At 40.3% G+C, this 21,734-nt stretch overlaps 5 protein-coding genes across 8 annotated transcripts; 2 read left to right on the top strand and 3 right to left on the bottom strand.

The window, feature by feature from the left end:
* On the top strand, positions 1,264–10,618 carry LOC109728563 (serine/threonine-protein kinase EDR1-like). 2 transcript variants are annotated; one of them, XM_020258987.1, is made up of 13 exons: positions 1,264–2,084; positions 3,421–3,858; positions 4,792–4,895; positions 5,273–6,540; positions 6,697–6,737; positions 7,301–7,369; positions 7,603–7,703; positions 8,142–8,220; positions 8,336–8,434; positions 8,540–8,608; positions 9,072–9,121; positions 9,206–9,382; positions 9,926–10,618. In XM_020258987.1, the coding sequence occupies exons 1-13, from the start codon at positions 1,554–1,556 to the stop codon at positions 10,056–10,058; spliced, it is 3,159 nt and encodes a 1,052-aa protein (XP_020114576.1). In that variant the 5' UTR covers positions 1,264–1,553; the 3' UTR covers positions 10,059–10,618. The 2 variants fall into 2 exon arrangements, with proteins under 2 accessions (XP_020114576.1, XP_020114579.1); XM_020258990.1 differs by having other exon boundaries at positions 1,946–2,084; positions 3,402–3,858.
* LOC109726748 (uncharacterized protein At5g39570-like) lies at positions 11,856–12,996 on the top strand. The gene is made up of 2 exons (XM_020256537.1): positions 11,856–12,409; positions 12,677–12,996. The coding sequence occupies exons 1-2, from the start codon at positions 11,929–11,931 to the stop codon at positions 12,682–12,684; spliced, it is 489 nt and encodes a 162-aa protein (XP_020112126.1). The 5' UTR covers positions 11,856–11,928; the 3' UTR covers positions 12,685–12,996.
* Positions 13,563–15,194, bottom strand: LOC109728033 (pentatricopeptide repeat-containing protein At2g20540-like). Its single transcript, XM_020258314.1, has one exon. The coding sequence runs from the start codon at positions 15,192–15,194 to the stop codon at positions 13,563–13,565; it is 1,632 nt and encodes a 543-aa protein (XP_020113903.1).
* LOC109726737 (fructose-bisphosphate aldolase-lysine N-methyltransferase, chloroplastic) lies at positions 15,121–18,661 on the bottom strand. Its single transcript, XM_020256527.1, has 6 exons — positions 18,033–18,661; positions 17,915–17,943; positions 16,841–17,052; positions 16,109–16,231; positions 15,640–16,044; positions 15,121–15,475 (listed from the first exon to the last, which is right to left on the bottom strand). Exons 1-6 carry the CDS (start codon positions 18,659–18,661, stop codon positions 15,260–15,262), a joined length of 1,614 nt encoding a protein of 537 aa, XP_020112116.1. The 3' UTR covers positions 15,121–15,259.
* Positions 19,036–21,648, bottom strand: LOC109726754 (peptidyl-prolyl cis-trans isomerase NIMA-interacting 4). Of its 3 annotated transcripts, none has more exons than XM_020256545.1 (5): positions 21,497–21,648; positions 21,095–21,256; positions 19,979–20,088; positions 19,581–19,723; positions 19,036–19,368 (listed from the first exon to the last, which is right to left on the bottom strand). In XM_020256545.1, exons 2-5 carry the CDS (start codon positions 21,237–21,239, stop codon positions 19,326–19,328), a joined length of 441 nt encoding a protein of 146 aa, XP_020112134.1. In that variant the 5' UTR covers positions 21,240–21,256; positions 21,497–21,648; the 3' UTR covers positions 19,036–19,325. The 3 variants fall into 3 exon arrangements, with proteins under 3 accessions (XP_020112134.1, XP_020112139.1, XP_020112144.1); XM_020256550.1 differs by having other exon boundaries at positions 21,095–21,277; positions 21,497–21,622; XM_020256555.1 differs by lacking the exon at positions 21,497–21,648 and adding an exon at positions 21,332–21,482.

The following is a 21,734-nucleotide window of genomic DNA, read 5'->3' as shown; positions in this document are numbered from 1 at the left end:
TTTTTTTTTTAAGAGATAGATAGTATGCTACCTATTTCGTTTATTTTATTTAGAAATAAACTTAACTAAAAATATAAATCAACTAAATTTAAAATTTAAAATTTCGAGTACCAATTACTAAATTATTTGTCACTTTCACTAAGGGCATGTTTAGGTCGCCGAAAGTGAAGCATCGAAAGTGATACTTTTAGAAAGTGACGCTTTATCAGTTATTTGTTTTGCGAAAGTGAATATGAAAGTCATTTTACGAAAGTGGGCTAATAAAGTGAGTTATAATTAAATCACACTTTTTTGACCTCAGTTCAAAAAATTTGGAAGTCACTGAAAGTGGAGAGCTTAACTAAGAGGTTATATTTGGTGTTAACTTTAATATTTAAAAATTTATTTTTAAAGTTTAATTTTACTTTAAATTTGAATTAAAATTATGATTACATTCTGAAATTTATTTATAAATTAAAATTTAACATAAATTTTAAATTCAAATTTGTGGCTTTATATTTAAATTTAAATTTATAAATTTTATTTTTAATTAAATTTTGAATTTAAATTTTAAAATGTAATATTAAATTCTAAATATAAATATAAATTTTAAAATTTTAATTTAAAATGCATCGTTTGTTTATATTTTCATCTATTTATATATAATTTAATAATCAAAATAACAAAATTATAGTTTTAATTTTTAACTTTATTTATAGTCAACCAAACAATTAGACTGAAAAGTTACTTTTGTAAAAATTACTTTTGTAAAAGTGATTTTTTTCGCTTCATCCATTTTTGAACAACCAACAAACATGCCCCAATAACGGTCGGTAAGAATACAACATCTTATTTGACTATCTTGTGCGTGAACCTGAGTGATCCGTAAGAGAGAGAACATGCGCAGGACTAGCCTAGGGCGGTTCACGGACGACGCGGTGGAGTGGGTCCGCGGATGATTTCTGGCGATTTCCTCTCGAATTCCGCTCGAGGTAAAAGCCCGAGGCACTCACGTCGGCTCCGCGGCATGCGAGCCTACGCGGAGCTCGGCCCGGACCTCAAGAGGAGCCAGTTGGTCCGACTGCCCAAGTGGGGCGCCTCAACCCGGCTTCTCCCTTTCCTCCTGCGGGCCCCACCGCCGCATCCCGATCAGTCCAACTTGGTCTCCATCCCCTCCTTTTTCCTGTTTTTTTTATCGTGCTTCCCCGCTGTGTGCGCTGCGCTTCCCCACCCCGCTTTCGTCTCTTCTTCTATCTCCTGTCAGGCTGTACTGCTGTACCCAAGAAAGAGAAATAACCCCCACTATTATTATTATTTTTCCTTTTACTTTGTAATAATCCCGCTCCCCCGTGCCAATCTTGAGTCGGTCAACCGCCGCACGTACGAAGCACCCCAATGGGCATCTTGGATCTCCCCTCTTCTCCCCTAATTCCTCTACCTACTGCTTCTACTACTACTGCTTCGACCCCTCTCTGATCCTTCGATGCTCCAATAGTAGTAGTAGTAGTAGTGGTAGTAGCTGGAGGAGAGAGAGAGAGAGAGAGAGAGAGAGAGAGAGAGAGAGAAGGAGGAGTATGAAGAACCTCTTAAAGAAGCTCCACATCGGGCCGAGCCAATCCCACGGCGACGATGGGCCCTCGTCCCCCTCGACTAAGGGCGGCGGCGGCGGCGGCGGCGGCGGCAATCAAGAGCCGAAGCCCTTGTCGGGGCTTTCCAATTGGTTGAACTCCGTTACCGGGAAGCACGGCCCTTCGGGTCAGGGTTCTCCTCCTCCTCCGACGCCGCCGCAGTTGTTGTCGTCGTCGTCATCACCGTCATCTTCGCACAGGGGAGAGAGGAGGGAGGCGGGGCCTTCGGCGTCGTCACCGGCGTCGGCGTCGGCGACGACGTCGGCGGCTGCGGATGCGGCGGCGATAGAAGCGAAGAGGACTGGGGCGGCAGCGGCGGAGACGGATATGGAGGAGGAGTATCAGATACAGCTGGCGCTGGAGATGAGCGCGAGGGAGGACCCGGAGGCGGTCCAGATCGAGGTCGTGAAGCAGATCAGCCTCGGTTCGTGCCCGCCCGAGAGCACCCCGGCCGAGGTTCTTGCTTACAGATACTGGGTCAGTTTCCAGTTCTCCATCAATTACCTTATCCTATATCTGTTTTCGTTTTTTCTTTTTGTCTTTTTAAAACCGAATCTCCATTATTGAAAATGTCAACTATGTTCTCGAGTCATCAGAAACTTCACTCGATCGATCGCCCGGGAAACAAAGGAAACTTGCTCCGCCAATTAAACCGTGCAAGTAATTGTTGAGAGCCATTCAAATATGTGCGGTTGATGTCGTTTTGAGTGTCATTCGTGGCATTACGGCTACGCAACAAGAGCCACGGTCCGAGTTTATGTAGGAGATCATAAGAGTTCTTGAGTCCTGCAATTTAGTTCACCAGGGATGTTGTAAGATTGTGAAAGAGAAAGTATGGGTAAATTTTGAGATCATCAGAAAATAATGCTATGAGAAGTCCTTGTAATGGCTTCGAGAGAAAGTTGGAGAAAAGAAAGGAACTAGAAAAATGGACAATGACTCAGCTAGGAACTGCAATGTTTGCAGTTTAGACAGCATGTTTCAATTTTGACTTTGCTAGACTGAAGTAAAGAGTTCCTGTTTCGGATTGATAGCATGCCTAATTTGCTTTCTAGGGTTTGTTAGATGATAAATATAATATATCTCTGGTATAATTGAGGCTATGCTAGAGATGGGACACGGAGCAGGAATAAAATTTGACCACCTCCGCAACTGTACAAGACTAGGATGATGTTGTTGGGAAACTGTGGATGAATGCAGTATTCTGTTTTATGTTTTAGTAATCTCAAAAAAGAAATTGTATTTTTCGATTCCACTAAATCACTATTCCATCTTCCCCGCACTACACTTTGTTGAAATCATGTTTTCCACTAAATCAGTATTTCATGTTTTTTTTAAAAAAAAAAAATCAAAAAAAAGAAAACACAGTAGTAAGTTTGTCATCTTATTAATTTGCCATATCCGTACCATAAATTGGCTTCATTAGACTGGTTTGAAAAATTAACTGCTCATTGTTTTCAGCCGCCTTTTAAAGGACACTTGTTTTTCTACTCATAGTATTTGAGTTTGAAGTGAGAAACATTTGTCTACTCATCATCATTATTCATTACTCTACGCAACAGTTTGTAAATGATGCCCTTTTTGTCTGGAAATGAGTTTTCTCTGATAACTGATTTAGCAGAGCGCTTCTTCTGTTGATCAGGATTTGTCTTGTCATGACTATCATGATTTTCAGCCAGGCAGCTATTTCTAAGATGGCATGTTTCCTGTGTGCTTTTAAGTTTATGATAACCAAGATATTCTACTCATTCATATTTCTATGACTATCTTTTTCTGATTTGTCTCATATTGTAGATTTCTTCGTTCTCCACAGAATTACAACTCCTTGAACTTTGATGATAAGATCTTGGATGGTTTCTATTACCTCTACGGCATAATGGTTGAGCCTAACTCTGCTAAGATGCCTTCTCTTATTGATCTCCAAGGAGCACCATTTTCAGATAATGTGAGTTGGGAGGCTGTGTTGGTTAATAGAACAGAAGATGGTGACCTCTTAAAACTTGAGAAGAAGGCCTTAATCATGGCCCGTGAAGCAAGGTCACAGTCTTCAGACTTTGTTGAGGGTGCTTTGGTGCAGAGGCTTGCTAATTTGGTAGCTAACTACATGGGTGGAATAGTTTACGATCCTGAAAGCATGCTGATGTCATATCAAAAACTCAGTAGCTATTTACGAGAAAGTGTCGGTAATTTGGTCTTGCCTCTTGGCCGTTTAACAATTGGTTTGGCTCGTCATCGTGCATTGTTATTCAAGGTCAGGATTTCTTCCTCCTTATTAGATGCTCTTTTGTTTACCCTTACTGTATACGAGATAAAAGGTCGCACGAGTATTGGTCTACCGTTATTCTAATTCACAGCCAGTCCAAAGAAACTATGCCATATCGAACTGAAAATCATTTCAAAATGGCTAGCATCGGTTAATATGTTGGGTCCGCTTTGTATTATGAAACTTCAAATCTCACTTGATCAAATCCTGACAGTCCTTTCCCAAATACATTAATTTTGTAGACAAATTTAGTTCCTTCTGCAGTTTTGCTAGTGATGGGTGACACATAGTTGTGCTGTGTATTTTAGTACTGCCTTGGTGTTGTTATCATTACTGTTCTATTTGTGCAATATTACGTTAGTTTTGTAGACAATTTAGTTCCGTTTGCAGTTTTTTTTTTTTTTTTTTTTTTTTTTTGGTGATGGGTGACACATAGTTGTGCTGTGCATTTTAATACTGCCTTAGTGTGTTACTGTTCTAGTTGTGTAATATTTACACGTCACAGATACTTGATCCTTCATAATTATTCTTGCATTTTTTTCTCCTTTCCTTATCAGCAATCCCAGGCAATATAAACAACAAACCTGTTCTGCAAGTAAGTTTCAGAACATAACTCGGTCTGACCTGAATATGAATGGATTCAGCTTGCTTTTAAAAATAGAACCTGATTAAAAAAATTATTTGTTGTGGATTAAACTAGGCAGGTGACTCCCATGCTTTTGTACCGATATGTTGTTCTAAAACTTGAAAAATCATTCATCGTTCAAAGAAACGTGTGTGATATTATGGATCACATGATACTTTTTTTTTGGGGTCAAAATAATACTACAGCACATTACTCCTGGCTGCGTTTTTGAAGCCCTCTCTTTCATTGTTATATGAGATGTAAAAATGGGTTATTTTTTTCAAATATCTATGTAGGTTTTGGCTGATAGTGTGGGCATTCCATGTCGATTAGTAAAGGGAAAGCAATATACTGGATCAGATGATGGGGCTTTGAACATCGTAAAAGTAAAGGATGGAAGGTAATGCATTTATGGTGCCCAACAGTTACCATATTATTCCCATGGTTTAGTAATTTCCAGCCCACTTGGGCATGGAAAGTTGGCCCAATTGTTGGTTTACTTGTAGTTTCGGACATACTATATAGATTGTAAGCTTGATAATTTGATTGCTCAATCAAACTACGCATATAAAGAAGGCTGCCAGAAACTAAGACCTCTCAATATTTCTCTGATTTATTTATGTCCTTTATTTCATACAATTTTTCGTTGTTTCACATAGTTGGAACATTCTCATTCCCTAGCTTAGATATTCAACTTAGAATGTTAGATTCATTTTCTATGAAATTGGATGATTGATTATCAACATAAACATTACAAGTTTATTTCTTGCATCGCAGAGAGTACATCGTTGATTTAATGGCCTATCCTGGTACTCTTATCCCATCGGATGGTGCTGGGCTGGTAAAAGACTACGAAGAAAATATCTTTGTAGTTAGCCCTTTCAGCAAAGGTGCTGATAGTGTTCATATGGGTTCTTCTGTAAGCGGGGTCTCAAGTTCTGCTGGTTGCTCTTTAGATAGTGAGCCGCTTGATAAACGATCATTGTCTAGCTATCCTGAAGCTTCAGATACTAGTGGAATTCATACATTGGAGTTCAGCAATAAAGAAAGTGAGAAACTAAGTTCGCTCAAGAACTTTTCAACCAACCTGCATATGAAAGAAAAAGCACATCCCATTGGCAAATCTAGAGATACTAACATCAGTAAAACTGTGAAAGCTCAAGAAAAGTCTGGTATTACTGTTGCAAAATCGCCTTCTAGGATTGCTGGAATCAATTCTTCTTCAGCTGTCAACAAAATGAAAGTGCAGGATGTTTCACAGTACATGATTGACGCTGCTAAAGAAAACCCACAATTAGCCCAAAAACTTCAAGATGTATTGCTCGAAAGTGGAGTTATTGCACCCCCTAACTTATTTTCGGAATTGTATACGGGATATTCGGAAGATTTGATGACCGAAGACAAGTCTCAAAGTGGATATAAGGGTGAAAAAGAGGACGAGATCACGAACCGAATCCGCCCGTTGAAGCCTGTAGAAGGTTTGGGGCTTCATCGCCCTCTTGACTTCCGAGAAGCAGCTGGCACTTCATCTACCTCCGAAGCTTCTGATGTGCTTTCGCAGGAGACTCCATTACAGCTTATAAAGCACATGCCTGTTGCTGCTGCTGCTGCTACAGCTGCTGTTGTTGCCTCTTCGATGGTTGTTGCTGCAGTTAAATCGAGCGCAGAAATGAATATTGAAGTCCCTGTTGCTGCTGCAGCTACTGTTACTGCTGCTGCCGTTGTTGCGACAACTGCTGCTGTTAGTAGGCAATATGAGAACTTGGAGTCTCGTGTCCCTGTACCATTTTTACCTGCATTTGGTCAAGGAGCAGATTCAACTGAGGGAGCTGGATATGATGTTTGGGATAATCGGCATATAGAAAATGATCATGATGGTCCTGAGCAAGAAAAAGGCACGGGTGAAACTCACCAGCAAGAAGCAGAACGAAATTCAGGAAAGTCAACTGGGACTGACAGCACGAAATCTGATATTGCTCTAGATGATGTTGCGGAACTTGAGATACAATGGGAGGACCTCACTTTGGGTGAACGGATAGGTCTAGGTATGGTTTTTATGAAGTTGCATTTACTAAATCTTTTAGTGCTTCATATTCTTATGTGATATAAATAGTATTTAAGCCAAAATTTTGTTATTAGGAACAATATTTTGTTTATTACAGTCACTTATTTCTCATGAGTGACATTTCTTGTCTTACTAGGCTCCTTTGGAGAGGTGTACAAGGGAGAGTTGCATGGAACAGTAAGTCCTTTCATTCGTTCAAGTAATTTACTTATGCTTCTAATGGCAAAGAGTTTTTTACAACTTCTAGATGTGAAAACTGATGTCAATTATAATATATTTGGAGCGTTCAGAGAATAACATCTAATATTTTCAAGTGATTCTTCCTAGGGTTAATGTGATACATTTGTTGTCAGATAAAGAAAGGCCATTGTCTCATTATAATATTATATCTCCTTTGTTGCTTTATTTCTGGTCATTCGACCATTTTGTCAGCAGCTTAAATATGAAGATCCAAGTCTATGTTGATTGTAAAACCATTTTTCAACCAAGTTTCAATGTTCCCCTATTTTATTGCTGTAACCTGCCTTGTATATTGTGTCTATGCTCTAAATTCAAGATAGTGTATTTCCTTTCTTCTATCTCCTTTTTTTTCTCTTTAGCTGATCTTAAACTTACTAGGAGCTGTTCTCTCCTTCGGCCATATAACTCTTACCTTTGGCGGAAGCTCTACCCATTAATTGACTTTTCTCCGTTGTTTTGTTGATTGTTCTTTCTTAGCATATGCTCTTTTCTCCTTGTAGGAAGTTGCAGTTAAGAAGTTCTTACACCAAGATATCTCGGGTGATGCTTTGGAAGAATTTAGAAGTGAGGTATATATCATGCTGTATCAACAATTACATTTGTGTTCAAACAAAGATAATATTACCTTACCTGCGACAGCTGCCTTTTCAATAAAAGTTATACTTGGTTACTGGTTAGACTGTAGTCATACTTCACTCAATGTGCTGACCTGTTAGTTTAGTTCTGCACAAACTTTAATAGTATTAATTATTTATGGAAAAGTTGGTTCCTGGCCTTCAATTTTTATTTATTTGCTCTTAAGGTGCGGATAATGAGAAGATTACGACACCCAAATGTTGTCCTCCTCATGGGTGCTGTAACCCGTGTGCCCAATCTTGCCATTGTAACAGAGTTTCTTCCTAGGTATGTTTTCTTTGATTTGTTTATGCAGTCAATCTTGCTAACAGTTCATTAATGTAGTCACACCAATCTTATAACTGAAAGTACTGTGTCTTCTTTTACATTGTCAACCATTTGTTTCTAAGTTTTACTGGAAGAAACATCAAGGTCTGCGTGCATTTTTTAAGAAGTTTAATGCTGTTTTTTTTTGTAATTCCAGAGTGTATCTGGACTAGGTTTTTCCTTTCTGTTTTTCCCATTTTGCGTTCTACAGCAGTAGTATTTTTTGACTGATCTAATGATATTTTGTCCTAATGGCACTCATCACCAAAATTTCTTTGGTAATTTGAGTGATTATGATCTAATGATATGCATTCTTTTAATTAAGATAGATTTAATATTCTACTATGGCATATGTCGATTTTTATGAAAAGTGCTTAAAGGATGTACTATAAAATGCAGAGGGAGCTTGTTCCGATTGATTCATCGACCTAACAACCAGTTAGATGAAAGGAGACGACTAAGGATGGCACTTGATGTTGTATGATACATAACTCTTAGTGATTCTTTCATCTGCATCTTGTTATGTACTGACACACTCAATGATGCCATAAAACAATCATATTTAGTACTATCGTATTAATTTTGGTCTGCAGGCTCGTGGAATGAATTACTTGCACAATTGCACACCAATTATAGTACATCGTGATCTCAAATCTCCAAACCTTCTTGTCGACAAGAATTGGGTTGTAAAGGTACCATTCTAACTTTAAGAGTAAATGTCATATCCTCTAAGTATTAGCATCATGCCGTTTTCTCATAGCACAAACTTACTGCTTATTCTCTTCAAATCAATTCAGGTCTGTGACTTTGGTTTATCACGAATGAAGCACAGTACATTTCTTTCTTCAAGATCAACAGCTGGAACAGTAAGCATTTTGTTTAGTCTTCGTTTAGATATATCTGTTATCTGACATATATTTGCTTAAGAATTTACTCAAACTTTGCCTTTTCCAATGCCTTCAGTTGTCCTTATATTCCCAGTTACTCATTTTCCTATACTTGGTTCACTTGTACCTGATATTACTGAGGCCTGATATCTATCATTCATTTGCCATGCGTCGCTGCAGTTTGTGCGATGTTCCAAAACTTATCATAAAGTGTCATTTAAAGATAAAGAAGTATCTAATAATTTTGCAACATCACATTAGTGCGCACTAGCTTTGTACAATTTTAGCGCATTAAAACATATTGAACAAATTTGATATATGTTAGCTCTTACGCTTTTAACCATTTACTTCCAGGATACATCCTCTGGTTTCCTAAGTTATTGTTATACTGCCTTTACATTTCATCTTGGTCCATGTTGATGTTCTTCTTTGTATGCTGTAGGCTGAGTGGATGGCACCAGAAGTACTCAGAAATGAACCTTCAGATGAGAAGTGTGTTTTGCTTTTTAAGTAGCATATTTTGTTTAAATTTTTGCATGGTATCTTATTTCACTAATCCATAGTTTGCATATTCAGGTGTGACGTTTTTAGCTTCGGTGTCATACTATGGGAGCTGTGCACATTGCAGCAGCCATGGGAAGGCATGAATCCCATGCAAGTTGTTGGAGCTGTTGGATTTCAGCATCGCCGCCTTGACATTCCAGATGACATGGATCCTGTCATAGCAGACATTATAAAGAAGTGCTGGCAAACGTTAGTATACTTCTTATTTTCAAATTTCTTTATATATTGCCCAACAAATATAAACCTGTTTCCTCTAAGAGATTCAAAATTATCTTTACCTGTTGTGTCCTTAATTGTGTTTGCTATTGAAGTTCCCTCGGATCTTTGATGAAAAGAATGAACCTCTTACCTTGTTTTCTAAGTTGGGCAGATCCATCGCCACATAAGCTTCCTCCTTTTCATAAATAATTGTCCAACTGCTATACATACATCTTACCTAAGCTACCGGAGTAATTAGATTTTCATCAGTTGATTGATTGTACAGATCTTGATAGATTGGCCTCAACACTTGTGTTGCCGCCTTTTCTCTTTAACAGTAGACATGCAGTAGACATTTTACAGCACAGTGATTTGGTATATATTGCTCTGCCATTTACTTCGTGTACACTTGCGAGGAAGTTGGATTCAGCAAACACTAATATGCTCACCCTCAGTCCCGTGTTATTTTTTTCACTGATTCCTTTATTTATTCTTTGATTTTCTTCTTTTTCTTCTCTTTTGAACATATTGTAGAGACCCAAAGAAACGGCCATCATTTTCGGAGATTATGGCTGCCTTAAAGCCGCTGCTGAAAGCTGCAGCTAGCACCCAAGTGTTAAGGCGGAGATTGTTGCCAGCGGGTAGCCAAGAGAAAGGCAATTCATAGCAGGAGAAAATGATCGAATGTTGAAAATTCTATAAAAAAACAATTAGAAGGGGTGCCCATCTTGCACATAAAATGAGCTTGTGTAACTACCGAAGGAATATTCTAAAAGCAGTTGGTTATTTGTATATGGTGGTTTGGTCAAGAATGGGGTTGATTTCTTGTATATGCCATGGATTGCTGATTGCTGGAACCAATTTGCGATAAATTAATTCATAAAACAAGAATACGAAAGAGTACAAGAAACATGAGCAAGTGAAGCAGAAATATGATATCTGGAAAAGCAAATCAGGGGAAATGAGTTATTGGTGTCGAGCTTAGCTACAACCCTTGGACCACTAGTTGTGGACTGGGAAGATAAGATTTCACTCTCCTGTATTTTTGAACAGTTATTTAATTCTCGATTTCTTATGCTTGTTTGTTTTTTGTCAAGTTGTTGTCCGCCCAAAATGGGTTGTGTATGTAAAAGATGCCATTGTTCATTAAAAAAAATACGGCTGTTGTTTGATTCGAGATATATCGACTCTGTATATATTTGGTATATCGATGGACTGCTTGTCTTATTAACAACTGTATCATGATCTTCTCTGTCTATATTCACAACTCTGGTTGGATTGAGCAGAGGATATGGTAAGAAGAGGTACACTTGCCTTTGGTTAAATGCGACATTTGATTTGCAAATTTTTTTTCTTCCTTTTGTAAATATGATAACACAGGCACTAGTTTATTGTTCACTACGTTTCCTTGGTGGAAGTTGTGTCGGATTCTCTCGGATAGTTTGAAGGATGCGACAAAGTCCTAAAGTGATTGCTGTAGTCTTATATCTTACTGTTGTGGATCCAACTCTGGTGTTGCATGGCCTCAATCTTATTGGCTTATTACTTTCAACATATGCGATGAGGTGTATTTCACTGCACTGTAAGAAAAGCTAAGGCAACTCGAGATTGAGAACATGTTGTACATTAACTATCTTATCGAGAAAACTCTTTGTCAAATAAAAAAAAAAAAAATCATTCCTCTTAAATGTTTGCAGGATAAATCATAATTAATGCCAAACACGTTAACAATCAACATGAAACAAATTCAACATGAAAGGGAGGAGAAACTGATTTGGTAAACCATGCTAAGCACATGTACTTTTGTAAAAAAAGATCCACACATTCCATCTTTCAACAGTAACTATTTTATTAAAAAATAACCGGCCGTCTCTAGAGTAAGTGGTAAAGGGCTTGATGGTTGGTATCTGAGACCCAAGTTCGAATCCTAGTTGATTCACATTTTTCGCTAAGTTTATTTCTAAATAAAATAAACAAAGCAGATAGCGTGCTACCTATTTCTTAAAAAAAAAAAAAAAAAACCTTTTGCTCGATTAGAAAAGGTCCCGAAAAGTATTACGCTTGACCAGTCGAAAGGCCTAGGAAAGTCTTATCTCTCGTCATATCGTCGTTTCCCACGAAGTTTTTGGTTTATGCTGTTTATAAGAATGAAATTACTGGCTAGACCTAGTCTAACATGTAATATTCTATCGCATATATAACATTAATTAGGCACTTTTTTTTTCGTGAATATATATATTCATAACTTTTAGCCCGAATTTTCAGGAGGGCAATTTCGATACTAGAGGAGCTGACCAGAATATCAGCAAGCTGAGAAAAATAAGAAGTCGCACCCATCTGGATGTTTGACAAAGTACTTGTAATCTTCATAATATACATTTAAAAATATACACAACATTATATTTATCCTATTAACCAACACACAGATTTATATAAACTCTATCACTACCATCCTCTCACGTAAACCAGCTAGCGACGTAACGGCACAGCTACCATCAAAGAAGGAGAGTCAGATAGAGAGGGAGAAGCTGCCAGCGATGGCGTGGAGAGGAGGCGGCGGCGGCGATCTATCAGTCGACGACGTCAACGACTACGTCGAGTACGACCCGACGCCCTACGGCGGCGGCTATGACATAAGCCTCACCTTCGGCCAGCCCCTCCCGCCGTCCGACGACATTTGCTACCCCATCTCATCCTCCCAGTCCACCTCCTCTTCCTCTGCTGCCGACTCCAATAGAGCCCAATACTCCTCCGACTCCGCCGCATCTTCTTACTACGCCGACAGTACTGACTCCGGTGATCGCCGATACGGGCGTCCTCGGCCGAAGCCGCAGTGTGCGTATAACAGTGGTGGTGATGGTGGTGGTTATGGGATGAGCGAAGAGTATGGACATGGAGAGAGACCTAGTAGTTATGAGAGGCCAAGCTATGAGGAGGAGAGTGGTACGCATGCGAAGCCCAGCTACTACGTGCAGGGCCAAGGGGAAGTGTACAATTATAACCGCCCTAAATATATATGTGAGTAGTACTTGATGTTTTTTTGTGCTCAAATTAAAGTAGTTTGATTTGTGTTTGTATTTTCAAATGCTTTAGCTCATTATTATGTGTTTCTTTAGTTGATTTTAGATATTTCTACGTAGAATAGGAATGAATAATACTCCTTTTTATTGGTTAAGGATGTCTACTAGATCAGAGTAGAATTCGAACGATAAGATATTATAACCGAATCTTTTTGAAAAAATTGAATCGGATTGATGATTATCCCGTTTTGGGAATTATTAATAGGGAGATGAAACTGAAGAGGAACAGAGATGCGGCCACCACAAATACCATCACCGTCGCAATTACAATGATGAGTGAACCATTTACAGTGAAATTTCCCCCTCTTGGTGTGGTTTGATTCCCCCCAACAACACTAATGGCTTAGTAAAGTTTGCGGTGCCGTGTTGCACATTTGTTTGTAGTTCACATTCTTCGAGTGTTGTTTGGATTGAGACCTTTCCTAGTTCTTATGTTGTTGTGTGTGTTGAATAAATTCACTTAAACAATACCATTATGGCTTGTAATGTTTTGGAATTTTATGACGGCTGAATATTTGTTCATCATCTCTCTCTTATTTACTCATCACAAATGGTAAATTTATAATTAATACAATGTATGTCTACATAATACCTTTATGATATGTTATAATATCACAGTAGTTAAGACTTAAGAATCAAACTTATGATTCGCAATAAAATATATATCAATATCTATAAATATATCAAACAAGTTATCGGTGGATTGTTTAAGAATTTTAGTTTTACATTGAATAGGAACAAGAATCGCAGATCACAGACGGTGATATACCTTTCAGGTTAAGCTTTCAGATTTGTAGAACTCTTTAATATAGAAACAAAGCTTGTGAGCGTCTTCCTTGGCTCCAGTCCAGCTTTTTCACCCTACGTGCTAATAGCGGCTAACATGTTCGTTTTCGTATGGTCTTGTTATCTATCATCTTTAGTTTCTGATGGTTTCTGCAGTGGAACGGTGGCGCACCACCAAGCGCTATCAGTGGCAGGTCATAGATCATCATCTTAATTACTTGCATTTAGCCCCTAGACGCATCTTCTGGTAGAGGATAGAGTACCACCTCGCTCCTTTCCGGTGCTGCGGTGCAGGTTTCAGTGTTTCACTCATTTGGATTCATCCAACTTCGCCCCGCAGGCTTGTGCTCGGCCAAATCTACCATCCTCTCCCTCACCCTGTGAGCTTCCTCCCACCTGCTCACTGCTGCATACACATTCGATAGCAGCACTAGGTACCCCGCAGCTCTCTCCGGCTTCAGCTCCATCAACCTCTCCACCACGTGCCCGGCGAGCTCTACCTCTCCATGCCTTCTGCACCCGCCGAGCAGCGATCCCCACACCGCATCGCTCGGCCGCATCGGCATTGCCTCCACCAACTCCAGGGCCTCGCCCAGCCGGCCTGCACGAGTCAGCATGTCGACCATGCAGCCGTAGTGCCGTACGTCTGGTCTGATTCCGTGCTGCTTTCGCATGCTCATGAAATAATGGCGGCCTTCGTCGATCCTCCCCGAGTGGCTGCATGTGCAGAGTACTGCGAGGAACGTCATGGCATCGGGTTTCTCTCGCATCGAGCGAAAGAGACCCAACGCGTCCTCGGAGCTGCCATGCATTGCAAGACCAGCAATCATGGTCGTCCAAGAGATGGTGCTTCTCATTGGCATCTCGTGAAAGATGTGGAGAGCCTCGTCGACGGCGCCGCATTTGATGTACATGTGGATTAGCGCATTGTTGAGCGACACGAGACGGTCTCGCCCTCCTTGTAAAGGGTCCAAGCGCGCATGGATCCACCGGCCCAGTTCCAAGTCCCCCAGTTCCGTGCACACCGACAGGAGTGCAATCATGGTTACCTGATCGGGGGTCACGCGGGCCCTGCGCATCTCCCGGAACAGCTCCAGTGCTTGCGAGGCTTTTCCCGCACGAGCCCAGCCAGTGATCATGGCGGTCCACGACACGGCATCCCTCTTAGGCATCTCGCCGAAGAATTCGGAAGCTGTGTGCAACTCCCCCAACTGCAAGTACACAGCCAGCATGGAGTTCCAGGAGACGATGCTCCGCTGCGGCATATCATCGAACACCTTGCGGGCGCGCGCGATCGCCTCTTCTCTCGTGCCGCCGGCGGCAGCGGTGGCAGTTGCATACATGTTGATGAGATTGGTCTGGACGTAGACGTTTGAGCCGAATCCGGCAGAAACAATCCGAGCATGTAGTTGCTCACCTTGGCACAAAAGGGACGAGTTTGCTCTAGCGCACGCGGAGAATAGGAAAGCGTAGGTGAAGCCATTGGGCTTGAACGTTTCTCGCCTCTGTAGCATTTGGTTGTAGAAAAGGAGGCAATTGAGAGGCGTAGGGCTAAGAGAGAGGGCTCGGAGCATCTGGTTGGAAAGGGTGGTGCTCGGATGGTCGACAAGGGAGAACGCAGTGGCGGCATGAGAGACGTCGCCGGAGGCGATACAGAAGGAGAGGAGTTTGGTGAGGAGGAAGCACTTCTGGGAGAAGCCGTTGAGCAGCAGCTGGGCATGAAGCTGCGTGAGCTGTCTCATGGATTTGCATCTCTGAAGCATCAAAAAGAGGTGCTGCTGTAGTGATCTAGAGTACGGTTTACAAAGATGAAAAGGAGGAAGAGGGGGGAGGGGCATTGTTCCTACAAAGCTCTCATCAATGTTCTCTCCTACTAGTCCACAGTGCACTTCCTTTGTACTTAATGCAACACCAAACTGGTGTGGGAAAATTTTCATGCGCTTGCACGTAAATATAAGTACATCACCGAAGGGATATGTATATATTATTACAAACATCATCTCTATCGTGATTCCCAGAAGATAATTTCTCCTTGTTCGCCGGTTAGACCAAGGTCTTTGAGCCTCCTTTCTTGGTAGTATTCCAAACCGTCTAACTCCAATTCCCTCTCTCGGAAAATATCTTCGATTTGGTTAAGTACTTTCTTTTCGCCTGCTCTTACACCAACAGCAATTCTAAGTCTCCGATCCAGATTTCCGCCATTAATAAGTTCTTCATCCTGCATATTGCAAGATAAGGAATTAGAAAGAAGGCAAACTACACCGAATCAGTTTCGTAAGCACAAGAATCGAAAGTGGGCTCATGGATTGCTTTAGGTTCAGTAATAATTATTAAACTCTCTTTGATTTGTTTAATTTCTTTAAGCTAGAGATAAAACTGTACCTCCTGTATGGTTGTCCTATAGCTAGAGAGGGCAGATTTACAGGCATATCTAACAACACGGCATATGGTTTCCTCATTGGCGCGGCTCACAGGTAATTCAAGGTGACCCCAAACAGAATTTCTGAAAATGGATTCTAAGAGGAATGCATCTGTTCCTCCAAGAGCAACCAATCTCAAATAAGGAAGCATCTGAGGAGGAAGAGAGCCACCCAGGACAATATCAAAGTATGCAGTCTCCCCTAGACCATTCGACTCCGCAATGTCCAGCTTGTCTCCGTAAAATGGGTCTGATTCAGAGATCTCCAGAGTCAAAGTATATGCCTGACGATCCGACCTCGATTCGATGAAGCCATAATCAAGGGCCAGTTCGGCATTGCTCTTTGATAGATCAAACTGAATGTATACCTGCACCACTTCGATTATCGCACATGTTTTCACATAAAATTGAGTTTGGGTCTAAAGAATTTACCTGTTCACCGGATTTTACAGGGACTGGAGTCCTCAAAGAGAATATAAGCTCTCTTGAAAAAAGACCCTTTCCTTTAATCTCCCAAGAAGGGTCTCCTGAAGTAATGGCATCACTGTGGTTAATCTGATTCAAAGCAGAAGTTTGACAGTTAGATACAAATTATTTGGTTATACTGGAAGAGTCACAATTAGATTATTCTTCATTTAGTACTGATCAATTTCACAAAATTTGTCGTCGCCTGTTCTTCAGTCAAGCAGGCATGAGTTAAAAATGCAAATATATCATGTGATTCCATGATACAATAAATTGTGAAAATATTGAGCATAAGTTGTGCAATTAAAGCATCACTCAGCCTGAACTAGAATGCAATAATAAAGTTGTTCATTTCTGCAAACAAGAATCTTAACCCAGTAGCATAAATGTGAGAATTTAACACATGATTGCAGAGACTTTGGGAAGATCTTGAATTTTAGGAGTATATTCTCTCCAATAGAACAATAAATAAACTTGTTTTAAACTGTTAAACATCTAGCAACAGATAAAACTTTGTGTTATATTCTCAGAGGATGGTATTCTGATGGAAAACATAGTCTTTGCACGCCACTGATGGAAAACATGGTCTTTGCACGCCACATATCAATCCTATTCAGATTATTTCCACATACATGGAGTTTTAAATATAATAGTAGCAATTCATAATAATGCGCAAGAAATAATTAGAACTGATATTACCAGGTCAGCCAACGGTATCAGAGCAAGATTTTCCCCACGGAGACGTGGAAATGCTCTTGATCTGAGTATTCCGAATGCCCACAGGAAATCAAGGAATGTTATAGTCGAAGGGAAAAGATCCTTGTATCGAACTATAATGGCATCTTCAACCTGATCAAATTCACTTTTCACATACTCTTTTACGCCGATTGTTGTGCTTAATAATTGAGTTCCTGCAAAGGATATATTTTAGAGATGTCGGCATGTTTGTTGATGGAAAAGAGCATCACTTAGCTACAACAAAAAAGTCAGAAAAACAAGGTGGAAAATAATTTAAGTGGATCGAACACGTGAAATGACTGTACCAAATAAACCAGGAGACGTATGAGCTGCAAACTATAATTTCTTTTATTAACTTGGTAAGGTAACAAAGACTCCTACTTGTGTACATGATTACTGTATAAATTCCATTATTCTGGCCAAAAATGGGAATCCTGATATGGTTCGACACTATTTCCAAAACAACCAACTGAAAGAAACTTACTGTACTAAGGCAACACTTATTAACAAATCGTAACTAGGTAAGTGCATAATGATGACAATAAAGTAATAATTTCGTAATTAATTTCATAACTTAATCCATTTTAGTCGCTTGAAGTAAAAGAGCCCATCATAAACAATCTCCAAGTGATACACAGCCAACTATAAACAAACTTAGCTACTCAGCTATCCTTTTGCACTCCAATACTTTGCTTCCTTCTCTTCATTTTTAAGAAGCGATATTTTTGTGTGGCACATTGGAGGGTAAGGAATTCAATTATCTAGTGTACAGAGCAGTACATGACACTAAGAAGGGTTCTACGTCCTACTCCTTTGCTGTATTTTAGTAGGTGTATACAGTATACCTTACCAGGTGATAAATTTTTATACTCGATTTGTGTAGCTAACTACTTAGCCAAAATAATCCATCCAAATAGCAATACTCGATTTGTGTAGCTAACTACTTAGCCAAAATAATCCATCCAAATAGCAAAACAATCACCCAGATATTTCCTTCTTCGTAAGATATATATAAAATCAGAGATTTTATCTTACCTTGTATCTCCAGAAGCTCCTCTTCCGACCTGCACTGGAAGTAGCAAATGACACTTGAGATCAGCATGAAACCGAACAATTAAACAGAGGAATGGAACAGTTGAAGGGCATATCTCACCAGAAGATGGTGGAATCGGTTTGGCGCGGAAGGATGTCGAGGTAGGGACGCCACGGCGACGCATCGCCCATCGCCTTCTCCCTGAGGAGGAAGAGCGAGATTGCGACCCAGGGCTTGAGGCCGCCACAGACGCGCCCGATGGCGGAGGCGGCGACAGTGTCGGCGTCGATCCAGAGCTTCTTGGGGACCTCCACCACCACCTCGTTCCTGGGGAGATCTCTCTGGGCGACAAGGCCCAAGCCCTCGGGGACGAAGCTCGGCTTCACGGGAGGTGGAGAGGAGCCCACCGCGCCGTTCTTGCGAAGCCACTGGGAAAAGTCACCGAGCGCGGATTCGGAGGGGACGGAGCCGGAATCTAGGGTTTGGAGGAGGGCGTGGGTGGGGCGGAGTGCGGTGGAGTAGAGTTTTGGTCTAGGGTTTGTGGTGGTGAGGAGAGAGATGGAGCGATGGGTAGAGCTGGAAAAAGGGGTGAGGAGGGGAAGAAGAGGGGGAGAGAAGGAGAAAGGATGAGGAGGAGTAAGAAGAAGATGATGCAGAGCCATGGTTGCTACTCCCGCTGGGAAGTGAGTGCGGGAGGAGCGATGGATTTTTAAAGCATGACCGTTGGTTACATGGATAACGGATAGCATCACCACGCTCTCCTTTTTTTTTTTTTTGGTACTAGAAAACTTTTCTTTTTCAAAAGGGCTAAAGAATGTTCCAATATCTCTACAGTAGCGTAATTTCAGATCACAAGAGAATTTCAAAAAGTGCGATATTGTGTGAATGGTTTTACGTCATTCTTCTAATTTTTTGAAAAATTCAACAAAAAAAAGATTTAATAAATCAACCGTAAAATCTTACAGTAGGAAGATCCATGCATAATTTTGTTATCACCCTTAAACGAAACTCTCGCATGAAGCGCATGCAACCAACATTCCTGCACGGCTTAAAAAGTTCCTCTCTTTTTTTTTCCTTTTTTCCTTTTTTTTTTTTCTTTTTTTAGTGGCCCATCGCAAGGAGATTTTATCAAATGAAAAACTCTGATTGAAATGCCACAAGTCTCGATTCCTTCAAATTACATAGCAAGGATGCAAACATACATGAAGTTACTTGCACCAAACACACTTTACAGCAAAACCACGCCAAATAATACTTAGACAAGTTCAAATCCCCTTAGAAGGTTACACCAAAGATTCCTCTGCTTATTAGATCTTAAAGAACAAAGGCTTGTCCTTCGAATTTTACTAGATTCCTGTGCTTCCTTGACAGGTCACCACATTGTCCACAGAGTTTAGGAAGGCGAAACAGAAATCAGTTTTTCCGCCCCTCGCTTAGGATAATATGGTAGCCATGCCTGCATGAAACCCGTAAATATGATTAGCGTAGTAGAAAAGAAAAACAAGGGGCATTTTCAAAAACAAACACAGCATTCGGTCAACCGCAAAGTTCGAGAATACTGGTATTGTTTTTGCATTAATTTTCTAACGAGTACATCCTCACAGAAATATATAAGAGGAACATGAGCTTGGTAATGAATTGTGAGAAAAGGACATGAACGGGGCATACGTAGACTTGAACGGAGCACTGGTAGCTCCCACAGCTGTGCTAAAAGCAACATCCTGAAAAGGGCCAGCCATTTTCCCTCTGGGAAACCACCCAAGATCACCCCCTTTCTTTCCTGATGGGCATTCTGAATATTCTGCTGCTATCTGATATCGCCACAACCAAATAAATTATAAAGTTACATCAATACAAGAAGCAACCTTTTCGTTCTTTTCAAGGATGTTAAGAATATTAGCTATTCAGCCTATTTGTTAACCATAAATAATATTAAGCTTTAAAAAATATATATATGACAGCATTTCAGATATATTAGGCGAGGGCGGCCTCAATGCTTCGCAAGCCAACAGTACTTAGTTTCCTGAGTATTTCTGGATTCCCAATTAGTTAGTCATCTGGCTTACTTTGGCAAACTCAGCAGGAGGAACTTTGTCTCCGTTGTTTAGCCAACCATCTTGCAGCTTCTTGTAGGCCTCATTAATCTTCCCTTGCTTTTCACATAAAATATGCCTAGCTGGAAAAGAAAATAATTAAGGATTAATTATATGGAGCGGTAAAAACCACGTCATACAGGACAATCATTGTAACCATCATACGGAAATAAGTAAAATATCAGTAAAAGGAAATATAGTTCGAATATTGCTAAAGTTTTGTCTATTAGGCCACCTATTCTTGAAGTATCTAGGATCCAACGAATTTTCAATCATGACAAAGGGAGTAATAATTCAAGTTGTGTCATGTTTTTATGACATCTAAGTGTGAAATTAAGTTGCATCTTTAACAAGTTAAAACAGCTGCTGTTATGATTTACTATTCAAAAAAAAGTTATATGCAGAAAAACCATATTGCAAAGTAACTTCCTTTAACAGATAGGACTATCAGTGCCTTTTGCGCTTTGTCAAAAGACAAGAAGTCTTTGCAAGAGCTAAAAATGTTCCAAACTCCGAAACTTGGTAAAGGGTATGCATTTGATCCGGAAATGAACAGCAAGGATTTGTGTTTCAGAAAAAAGTGAGTATGGTATGCATTTGATTCAGAAATTACTTGAAGAAAACTTATTAGCTTTGATAAACTTCTCAACAGAGTCCACATAGGAAAAAAGTCAATTTTTTTATCTTCCTCAGTCTCAGGCAGAATCACATCAAGAATAAACTTGTCAACAAATGTGCACAAAGAAGTTATATATCTTTATTTTCCCATTCTTAGATGTCTCTATGCATATGTGTGTGTGTCATGCATGTGTAGAGAGAAACAGAGAAAGAGAAAGGAAAGAGGTTGCGCGACATGTTCTCCACGACCATTGCAACAGTACAAATTAAATGGGTCTTATGACCAAAATTAGAATATCATGCAAACAATTCCGATGAGTTCCAAATACTACAACTCAGGCAAAGAGTAACTAAATCACAACCTCCCTGCTTCTGCAACTAATCCTCAATTATGAACAATTAAATCTTAATCCTGTAGATAGTTACAATGGACAAAATTAGATAGCCTAGAAATAAAAGGAAAAATAAAACCTTTGACATAAGTGCAGGTGCCGAGACCATCGGCCGCCTTGCCGCCCTTCCCTTTACCCTTCGAAGCATTCTCTTCGCCCCCGGCGGCAGCCTGCTTCCCCTTGCCCTTTCCTGATGGCTCCTTCGCCGTCGAGTCTTTCCCCATCTCCTTCTAGAAGCTTCCTGAAGAAGCAAATTTTACTCCTGTAAGCATGATCATTCTCATAAATCCAACAAACAAATCGTTGTGAATCATACCAATGGGTTGATCTAGGGTTCTTATATAGGATTCAAGCTTTCGATCAGAGTAAAAAGTGAGCAGTATGAATTTTGGGATTCAAATGAAACCCTAGCACACGAGATTACAAGGAATCTAAGCCTTAAAATTAAATGAAATAAAAAAAGAAAGAAAGCGAAGAGTACCTTAGTAAACGAGTGGAGATCGAAGGGGTTGAGAATTGGAGAGTAGGAGGAGATGGGTTGGGTGACTTTTGGCTTCGACTTCGTTCCTTCTCTCTTCGCCCGTTTCCAGGATTTTTAGTCTACACATAATTTTGTGCGGCGGTATTTAATGGGCCGAAACTTGGTGGAGGCTCATGTGTGGGCCGTATTATTTAGGCTGAGCTCGGACAAAATTATCTTCGGCCCAACCGGTGATTTC

The sequence above is a fragment of the Ananas comosus genome, linkage group 2 (genome assembly GCF_001540865.1).
Source record: "Ananas comosus cultivar F153 linkage group 2, ASM154086v1, whole genome shotgun sequence".
NCBI classification, from domain to species: domain Eukaryota; kingdom Viridiplantae; phylum Streptophyta; class Magnoliopsida; order Poales; family Bromeliaceae; genus Ananas; species Ananas comosus.
Note: the sequence above shows the minus strand (reverse complement) of the source record. Positions and strands in the feature narration are given on the sequence as shown.